This window comes from Ctenopharyngodon idella, chromosome 16 (genome assembly GCF_019924925.1).
Source record: "Ctenopharyngodon idella isolate HZGC_01 chromosome 16, HZGC01, whole genome shotgun sequence".
In the NCBI taxonomy this organism is placed as follows: Eukaryota; Metazoa; Chordata; class Actinopteri; order Cypriniformes; family Xenocyprididae; genus Ctenopharyngodon; species Ctenopharyngodon idella.
The window spans coordinates 27,513,908-27,524,152 of record NC_067235.1 but is presented as its reverse complement, the minus strand read 5'-3'; the positions used below and the strand labels follow the sequence as shown (position 1 = coordinate 27,524,152).

Sequence of the window (10,245 nt, the reverse complement as noted above, 5' to 3'; positions counted from 1 at the left end):
ATGTCATTGCTCCCTATGTAGGCCTCACGGAGCCATCGGATTTAAACAAAAATATCTTAATTTGTGTTCCGAAGATCAACGAAGGTCTTACGGGTGTAAAACGGCACGAGGGTGAGTAATTAATGACAGAATTTTCATTTTTGGGTGAACTAACCCTTTAAGGTTGAACTACTGTAGTCACATGAACCGTTTTAAATATGTTTTTAGTAGCTTTCTGGGCACTGAAAAAAGGGGGTGTTATTGCTGGTGATGCAGGCCTCACTGAGCCATCAGATTTTATCAAAAATATCCTAATTTGTGTTCTGAAGATGAACGAAGGTCTTACGGGTGTGGATTCACTAAGGGTGAATAATTAAAGACAGAATTTTCATTTTTGGGTGAACTAACCCTTAATGCGTGTTAGCTAATGTATTAACAAATGACACCTTATTGTAAAGTTACCCATATTTTAAATGTTTTTATCCATACAGTTGAAGTCGGTGGTACACAATAGAACATTCGAGTCTCTGGAATCCAACTTTCATTGTATGAACAAAAACCCAGGAAATTAAAAAAAAAAAAATATATATATATATATATTCTTGTGTGTTCCATAGAAGTTTGGAATGACAATGACAATTTTCATTTTTGAGTGAAAATGCCAAAACTTAGAACAGAATAATCAGACACCAACACAGCTGTGCAAAGAAAATCTTTATTACTCGTTAAACATGACTTATATTAACCAATAAATACGAAAGAGGAAACCGCATGCAGCTGACAGATCGATGCTGCCATCTTGCACAACACAAGTTAAGGCATTGAAATTTTCCTGACACTGCTGTACCTGGTGTAACATTGATCACAAAAACCCAGCTGACGTCACTACTACTTCACCAAAGCGTACGGTAAGAAGTGGTTTGTCTGATAATAGCGTCATCTACTCATGCTCACCAGCAGCACGTCTCTCAGAGTTCGGTACGGTTTTCACATATGGCTTGATTTGTTGCTTTTCCTCCTAACGACAGTAAAACAAACCGGCTAAGTTTGTGCACTCTAAACCGCCTCAGTGTATCATGAATGAAAGAGGAGACAATGCTCTCATGTAACAGCTCGATGATCTATAGGCTCCTGTGCGTTTATCTTAAGTGTTCTTGATACGTCCCTAGTGCTTCATGAGGATCACCAGGATCTTCTTACAAAAACATTTTGCTGCAAATACAAATCATATCAAATTGACTGCATAATTAGCAAATAACATAACATACATAAAAAAAGAGAAACTAATCTGATTGAAGTGTCCCTTAATGTGACGTGTAATGTTACAGTACATTGTCTAGATATAGCTAATGGGATGTGGACACTAGAATGGGATTCACAACACAGTGGATTAAGGGTATAAAAAAAATGAGTCACTCAGGAAGTATGAAATTCTGTACAACCCCAAGATTGCATATGTTGTCATCTCTTCCGTACTCTTCATGTCTCTCTTCTAGCCTTCTTCTTTTTGACTGGTGGTTTTGGGGACTCCCAGCTGTCATCTGTTTTTTCTGGTGGAGATGAGATAAAAAGTGTTTTGCAAACCTTTAAAGGTATAGTTCACCCAAAAATGAAAATTCTGTTATTTACTCGCTCTCATGTCGTTCCAAACCCGTAAGACTTCAGTTCATCTTCAGAACACAAATTAAGATATTTTCGATGAAATCTGAGAGACTTCTCTCCCTCTGTTGACAGCTACGCAACTACCACTTTGACAATTTAAAAAGTTCATAAAGAGATCAGAAAACTAATCCATATGAATTGAGCAGTTTAGACCAAATTTTCTGAAGAGACTCAATTGCTTTATATGATGAACAGATTTAATTTTGCTTGACGTGTGAGAACCAATGAGGCTCTTTCTCGCACGCCAAGCAGGTTCAGTTAAGCTTCTGTTTATGTTCGCTGATGAGTGTTTATATGTGAATAAAAGCCTAAATTCAATCTGTTCATCAGTTAAAACAATCGTGTCTCCAGAAAATCTGGACTAAACCGCTCGATTTCAAAATGGTAGTCACGTAGCTGTCAATAGAGGGAGAGAAAGCTCTCAGATTTCATCAAAAAGATCTTCATTTGTGTTCTGAAGATGAAAGAAAGTCTTATGGATTTGGAACGACATGAGGCTGAGTAAATGAAGACAGAATTTTCATTTTTGGGAGAATTAACCCTTTAAAAGGGCCCCAATTACATTTTTTGAAATTATAAATTGTGTGTAATATAGCCGTTTGTGAATATAAAAAGGTCTGCAAAGTACATAATGGAATTATTGTCTCCCAAAAGAAAGAACCGATTCTAAACTGCCAGAAATGAGTCAGTAATTCCAGTCTTACTTTCTGCACAAACCAATGTAGCTTCTAATTTGCATAATGCCAGACTGTGGTCTTTATTGGCTGCCATCAACAATATCTACTTTGACCTGCCCTCAAACACTGTAGTTGTAGCTGAGGCCTGGAAGAGTTTGGTTCAACATGTAGAGAAGATGCTGTTTTAAGCAAAAGCAAATTTATTTTGCATGCACTTTCAAAGGATGAGGAGGGCTCGAAGTGATACGGTAAAACTGACACCATCATTACTGTTCAAATTAACTTTTTGTATGCAAGTGCTGAGGAAGCCTCCAGAGCTGAAATTCAGATATGGTAATGGGTGCTTCGTTTCCAACACGTGCTGTAAGTGGTAGATTATATATATATATATATATATATATATATATATATATATATGGTGGTTGAACGTACTTTGTGTTGGTACAGGAGCAGATTTGTCAGTCAGCTCGGGTCCACTTGTTCTCTGTTGCGTCTGTACTGGAGCTGGTGGTGGCTGTGAAGATGACGACAACTTTAGGATCTAGTTTTGTTACTAATAGCTAGAGGAATGTTGAAAAAGTTCTACTCACCCCTGCTGTGGGAGCGGAGACATTTCCCTTCATGTTCTGTGCCGGTGTCGCAACACTCGTGTCTCTCTCTGCCTTCACCTGCGGCTGAATATGATGCAGATTTTCTGCATTAGTTTTGAAGTAACAGATCAGTTCTTTGTGAATAATATCTGGAAATATTCTCACCTGAGCAGAAGGTCCAGCATCCTCTACCTTCTTCTTCTTCTTTTTCTTCTTCTTAGCTTTTCCGCTACCAGGGGCGCCTGTTTCGTCTTTATCTTTCTCGTTATCAGACTCCTGTAGAACGAAGAGAAATAAGGCAGTTTTCAGCCTTTGTTCAACTGCTTGGTTATAGGGATGCGAATTGTCAGGATTTAGTTAATTCTGATTCCATTAATAATTCTTTAGCCATACTACCATTTATTCATACCATTTATTCCAACAAAACTGGGCAACATTTTACAATAAGGTCCCATTAGTTAACATTAGCAATACATTTGTTACAGTATTTACTATTTTTTTGTTAAAAGCTGTCCATTGTTAGTTAAGTTAGTTCAGGTCTATTTTACAGGTACGGAATTATAGAGATGCATGTGAGTCATTTTGACTGATTCATTAAAAGAACCGACTCATAAGTCTCATATGTTCTTTAATGGGACTACATTAGTTGCGCCAAGGATTCCCATTTTTTGTCAGCCGAGCCCCTTTGATCTAAAATATTTATTACCCCCAGAGATTTCAATTTAATATTTTAACCCGTTTGCATGCTCTTTGTTGTCAGTTCAAGGTCACATGACATGCAGGTAAACAAATACAATCTTTTTTACTAGGTTTTATTTTTATTGTTTTTATTTTAAAATTATTTAATTTTTCATTTTAATTATTTATTTTAATTTTTCACAGATTCTGGATTCTCAACCCAGATCAGAAACTGATTTCAGTTCCTTCTCGTTATTAATCCAGTGAGGTAAAATGAAGTTTGTATCCACAGGCCTACAGCTGCACAACGAACTGACCTGTGCCACTTCCAGGACTGACCTGTGCCACTTCCGGGACTGGCGGCTCCAGCGGCAGTGTGCTCGTGGGCTGTTGCTCAACATAGTTCCCCCACTCCTCTGATGGAGCGTTCCAATCACATGATGGATCTGCAGATGTGCTGTCTTAGGAACATAACAGCAACTCTTAGTAAGTCTGTGACTCTGTTTATGTGAATGAAATCAGATTCTGGGCATGTATAGATTCTTACTTATTCCAGACCACTCGTCATCCACTGGTACAGGAGGCGGAGCACTCCAACTCAGGTCAGGGACTGTAAACACAGAGTAAACGTTTTTTGTTTATGGATCTAGTTATTTTCATACGACAGAACATGGTGGAACTGGAGATGCTGTACATGATTGAGTGGTACAGAGAAACAGCTCCTGGCTGAATATGAGCAGAGCTACAGTTTAGTCATGCATTTATTTCATGAATTTGTAATTACCAGCAGTCAATCCACTGAATGAAACTGGAATATGAGATCCATCCACAATGGTCCAGGAGCCTGTATTAAGAATAATAATAAAAGAAGTATCTACTTGTATTTATATACATACAATGTATATACAAAGAAGAAGTCTTATGCTCACCAAGACTGCATTTATTTGATCAAAAACACATTAACAATTGTAATATTGTGAAATATTACATATTAAATAACTGTTAATGTTTTAAAATGTATTTTATTACTGTGTGGGCAAAGCTGAATTTTAAATTAATCCAGTCTTCAAATGTCACATGATCCTTCAGAAATCATTCTAATATGCATATTTGCTTCTCAAAAACATTTCTTGTTATTATCAACTTTGAAAACAATTGTGCTGCTTAAAGGGTTAGTTCACCCAAAAATGAAAATTCTGTCATTTATTACTTACCCTCATGCCGTTCCACACCCGTAAGACCTTCGTTAATCTTTGGAAAACAAATTAAGATATTTTAGTTGAAATCCGATGGCTCAGTGAGGCCTTCATAGGAAGCAATGTTATTTCCTCTCTCAAGATCCATAAAGGTACTAAAAACATATTTAAATCAGTTCATGTGAGTACAGTGGTTCAATATTAATATTATAAAGCGATGAGAATATTTTTGGTGCGCCAAAAAAAACAAAATAGCGACTTATTTAGTGATGGCCGATTTCAAAACACTGCTTCATGAAGCATCGGAGCATAATGAATCAGCGTATCGAATCATGATTCAGATCGCGTGTCAAACTGCCAACGGCTGAAATCACGTGACTTTGGCGCTCCGAACAGCAGATTCGATACACAGATTCATTATGCTCCGATGCTTCCTGAAGCATTGTTTTGAAATCGGCCATCACTAAATAAGTCGTTATTTTGTTTTTTTGGTGCTCCAAAAATATTCTCGTCGCTTTATAATATTAATATTGAACCACTGTACTCACATGAACTTATTTAAATATGTTTTTAGTACCATTATGGATCTTGAGAGAGGAAATGTCATTGCTCCCTATGAAGGCCTCACGGAGCCATTGGATTTAAACTAAAATATCTTAATTTGTGTTCCGAAGATTATCGAAGGTCTTACGGGTGTGGAACAGCATGAGGGTAAGTAATAAATGACAGAATTTTCATTTTTGGGTGAACTAACCCTTTAATATTTTTGTGGAAACCATGATAAATTTTTTTCAGGATTCATTCTTGCATGGAAAGTTCAAAAGCACAGCATTTATTTGAAATCGATTTCTTTTGTAACATTTTAAATGTTTGTATTGTCACTTTTGATCAGTTTAATCAGACCTGCAAACTCTGATATGTACTGAATAGTACACAAAGAGTTGATTATGACCGCTATTATAAGTTTTTATTGATTGAGGCAATAGAGAAGACATTAAGAAAGAATAAATGTGATTGACCAGTAACCAGTTGCAAGTCAGATTTCAAACCATGCATCTCCTGCATGAGCACCAAGGTTAAACCAGTCCATCATTTTAATAAAGACCTGTATAATAAGAGATATAAGACGACAAAATATGCTAAAGAAATTGTGATTACTGAAATTTTTCTCAGTACCTTCCATATCTTGGGGCCAGGCAGAGAGTTCACTAGTCTGACGCTCAGTAGGGACAGTCACTCTGGTCCAGCTCTCTGCCTGAACACTGGCCATCTGAGGAGGAAGCTGCAGGCCCAGATCACTCCAGCCAGGACCATTAACAGCCAACACTTCCTCCCAACATGGTGTCACTACAAGATTATAGGAGGCATGATCAATATAAGCATAAACACAGAAATAAGTAAATAAGCCTGTCTGTATTTCACATTGTAATCTGATAACATTTGATTAATTACCTTGAGGAACGACATTGTTTTGTACAAAACTTGCTTCAATTTCAGGTGGGTCAACTAAAAAGTTAAGGGAGAAAAGAACTGATTCTTTTTGACTGAATATATATTTATATATATATATTCACAGTTGTGATGTACCACAGCACATTATAAACAGTGATCATATGAGCATTTTCAAACTTATTCCAGCTGTAAACATACCCTCCACTTCTCTTTGGACTGGAGGTGTAGAAACAGTGGTGGTGATGGTGGTGGTTTCTGGTTCTTCTGGGGTGGTTTGGACCTGCTCCATGGTACTAAAGGCAGTCAAAGCTGCTGTTGCTACAGGGCTGCCTGACCCATCACCTGGAGGCTTGTCCTTCCGCCGCAGTTGTCGTTTCTCACGGTTACTGACCTTGGTCTCCCAGGTACCTGACAGATACAATTACCATGACAATCATGTTCCAACCACTGTATGCAAATAAAATTCAAGTGCTGAGCCACAGGTATTTTTTAGGCAAATAACTTCTGTAGACTATTTTTTATTATATATAAATACACTACTGTGCAAAAGTCTTGGAGACACGGCCACAGTTCTTCTGGATTTAGTTTGTCTCAGTTTCATCTGTTTCTTCATGTAACCACAGACAGATTCGATGATGGTGAGATCAGATCTCTGTGTGGAGCACCAGCTGTTGTCAGACTCCTTGTGCATACAAAAATCTCACTGGGATTATTTCAATTAATCGCAAAATGAATGTTTGGAAATGTAAACTGATATTTCCTACTGACACACTACAGAAAAAGATATAAATAACCAGCTTAAAACCCTTTTTGGGGTGAAAATACTGATGTGCCTAAGACTTTTGCACAGTAGTATGTATATACGTGTGTGTGTGTGTATATATATATATATATATATATAAATAAAATACACATACAGGTGCTGGTCATATAATTAGAATATCATCAAAAAGTTGATTTATTTCACTTATTCCATTCAAAAAGTGAAATTTGTATATTATATTCATTCATTACACACAGACTGATATATTTCAAATGTTTATTTCTTTTAATTTTGATGATTATAACTGACAACTAAGGAAAATCCCAAATTCAGTATCTCAGAAAATTAGATTATTACTTAATACAAATACAAAGAAAGGATTTTTAGAAATCTTGGCCAACTGAAAAGTATGAACATGGTAAAAGCATGGCACCCCAAACCATCACTGACTGTGGAAACTTTACACTGGACCTCAAGCAACGTGGATTGTGTGCCTCTCCTCTCTTCATCCAGACTCTGGGACCCGGAAATGCAAAATTTACTTTCATCAGAGAACATAACTTTGGACCACTCAGCAGCAGTCCAGTCCTTTTTGTCTTTAGCCCAGGCGAGACGCTTCTGACGCTGTCTGTTGTTCAAGAGTGGCTTGACACAAGGAATGCGACAGCTGAAACCCATGTCTTGCATACGTCTGTGCGTAGTGGTTCTTGAAGCACTGACTCCAGCTGCAGTCCACTCTTTGTGAATCTCCCCCACATTTTTGAATGGGTTTTGTTTCACAATCCTCTCCAGGGTGCGGTTATCCCTATTGCTTGTACACTTTTTTCTACCACATCTTTTCCTTCCCTTCGCCTCTCTATTAATGTGCTTGGACACAGAGCTCTGTGAACAGCCAGCCTCTTTTGCAATGACCTTTTGTGTCTTGCCCTCCTTGTGCAAGGTGTCAATGGTCATCTTTCGGACAACTGTCAAGTCAGCAGTCTTCCCCATGATTGTGTAGCCTACAGACCTAGACTGAGAGACCATTTAAAGGCCTTTGCAGGTGTTTTGAGTTAATTAGCTGATTAGAGTGTGGCACCAGGTGTCTTCAATATTGAACCTTTTCACAATATTCTAATTTTCTGAGATCCTGAATTTGGGATTTTCCTTAGTTGTCAGTTATAATCATCAAAATTAAAAGAAAGAAACATTTGAAATATATCAGTCTGTGTGTAATGAATGAATATAACATACAAGTTTCACTTTTTGAATGGAATTAGTGAAATAAATCAACTTTTTGATGATATTCTAATTATATGACCAGCACCTGTATATATTATATATATATATATATATATATATATATATTAGTCAAACCAAAAATTATTCAGACATTTTGGATATTTTTACTAGTGGGTGCAGGACACTATAGTTCATTTATGTAAGTGAGGATAGCAAAATAAAGTAAACTGTGACATATTATACCCAAAAATTCTTTAAGTATTCTTTACAGTGGACTACCAATAAAATTGATACAAATTTGGAACCAAAAATTATTCAGACACTTTGACCTGACCATGTTTTGCTTAAGTGTTATCTGACATAATTAAGAAATGTTTTTTTCTGACAGTTTACCTCTGAGATCTTGTCATATTTTATTACCATTTTTTTAAACTATAGTGAATAAACTGTATTAATGAATGAAATGTTCAAGATGTCTGAATAAATAAATAAATCTAATAAATTACTTACTAAGTTCTTTGTACTAATTCTGTGTACCATTTATAAAGTACAGGATTCATATTAACCTTCATCAGGTTCTTTACCGTCAACAGATACAGAGGATTTCTTCTCTTTTGCAGGAGGCTTTGGCTTTTTCTTATTCTTCTTTGCCTAAAACCATAAGGAACATCAGGATGAATAATTTACAGTATTTTTATTTTTGGGTGAAATATTCCTTTAAACCTAAATGTCAAAGTGAATAAAACAATGCATATCATTATGACCTTGTCAGTCTTTCCTTCCGGTAGTTCTTGACCATCCAATACTTTGGCATCTTCCTGTGGTTCAACAGCAAGTCCATTCCTCTGGGCCTTCTGTGAAACATTTAGAAAATGGCTGACTTTTAAAACAAAAGACAATGGGATAGTAATACATGTTAAAGTTACTACTGATATTTTTATTAAGAGTGACTATTTCATTCAAATTATGCCATTTGACAGCTGTTTTGAATAGTATTTGAATGCCTGAATGTCAGTTGGTGTTTTGATCATAAACAACTCAGTACTTCTAATGAATCATTTGAGTAAACAATTCAATGACTCGCTCATTAAACACTCGCTTGTTTCCACCTATAGGCGTAACGATGCAACCTGCAGTAAAACGAATCTGATAGAATCTTTTTGGTGAACTGATTCAAAAGAATCGAGTCAGTAACCCCCCTCAACCGAAGCAAACCTTCTCAGCATTTTTCTTTCTGTTCCTTCTCTTGGGCTCATCTGCCTTCTTCACCGGTTGCGCTGGACCGGTGTTTTCGACGGTGTCTCCTTTCTCTGTCCCTGAAAGTCTTTTTGAGAAACCACGACAGACCGAGACCCATAAAATTAGCATGAAAACTAGACCGAACCAGGCCGTTAAAAGGAGAAGCCATGGAGCGCAGAGATCAGGATTCAATCCCAAGTCTATTCCCAGCTCAGACTTCAGATAGACGAGGCCGGTCGACAGGGTTTCTCTGACATATCCCGTTATCTGCTCCACATGCTGTGAAGCGATCTCTTGCCAGCCCGGTGCCATTGCAATCTATTGTGCGGGCACCGGCGTGCAATCATTCACAAAATCAATACTTTGTGATAATTGCACGGGAATAAACGTTGCTTTGCCAGTTTACCCCCAGCGTGCCACCGATAACGGCTGCTATTGCTGCTTCTATTCAATCATTGGTTGAAGGTGCATGGACTGACTTGCAGACAAGCTCCCCTTATTGGGCTGGAGTGCAATTGAGTTTACTTGCAGTCTTTTGAAAATGGACTAGGTCAGTGTCTCCCAACCAGGGTTAAGCTATGTGTACCCAAGAGTAGGGGTTTCCAAACGTTTTTGATGCCAGGGACCCCCAAATATGGCGTATTATTACTAGGAAGGAACCCCCTTCCTAAATAAACACAACTTTACTGTAGGTTTTCATGAATATATATGACCCAATTTATACTGTGTAAAATACAAATATATTATATATTGTCTCCAGTACAGGACATGCAAAGTTTTTATATGTC

General features: G+C 37.3%; 1 protein-coding gene across 2 annotated transcripts; it reads right to left on the bottom strand.

Annotated features, from left to right (window-relative positions):
* Positions 1 to 680: 680 nt before the first annotated feature.
* mtdhb (metadherin b) lies at positions 681 to 9,938 on the bottom strand. Of its 2 annotated transcripts, none has more exons than XM_051864699.1 (13): positions 9,434 to 9,938; positions 8,983 to 9,072; positions 8,803 to 8,869; positions 6,433 to 6,642; positions 6,235 to 6,288; positions 5,959 to 6,129; positions 4,371 to 4,430; positions 4,134 to 4,196; positions 3,926 to 4,047; positions 3,074 to 3,184; positions 2,909 to 2,992; positions 2,751 to 2,832; positions 681 to 1,529 (listed from the first exon to the last, which is right to left on the bottom strand). In XM_051864699.1, exons 1-13 carry the CDS (start codon positions 9,767 to 9,769, stop codon positions 1,459 to 1,461), a joined length of 1,521 nt encoding a protein of 506 aa, XP_051720659.1. In that variant the 5' UTR covers positions 9,770 to 9,938; the 3' UTR covers positions 681 to 1,458. The 2 variants fall into 2 exon arrangements, with proteins under 2 accessions (XP_051720659.1, XP_051720657.1); XM_051864697.1 differs by having other exon boundaries at positions 8,785 to 8,869; positions 9,434 to 9,937.
* Between the last annotated feature and the right edge of the window lie 307 nt (positions 9,939 to 10,245).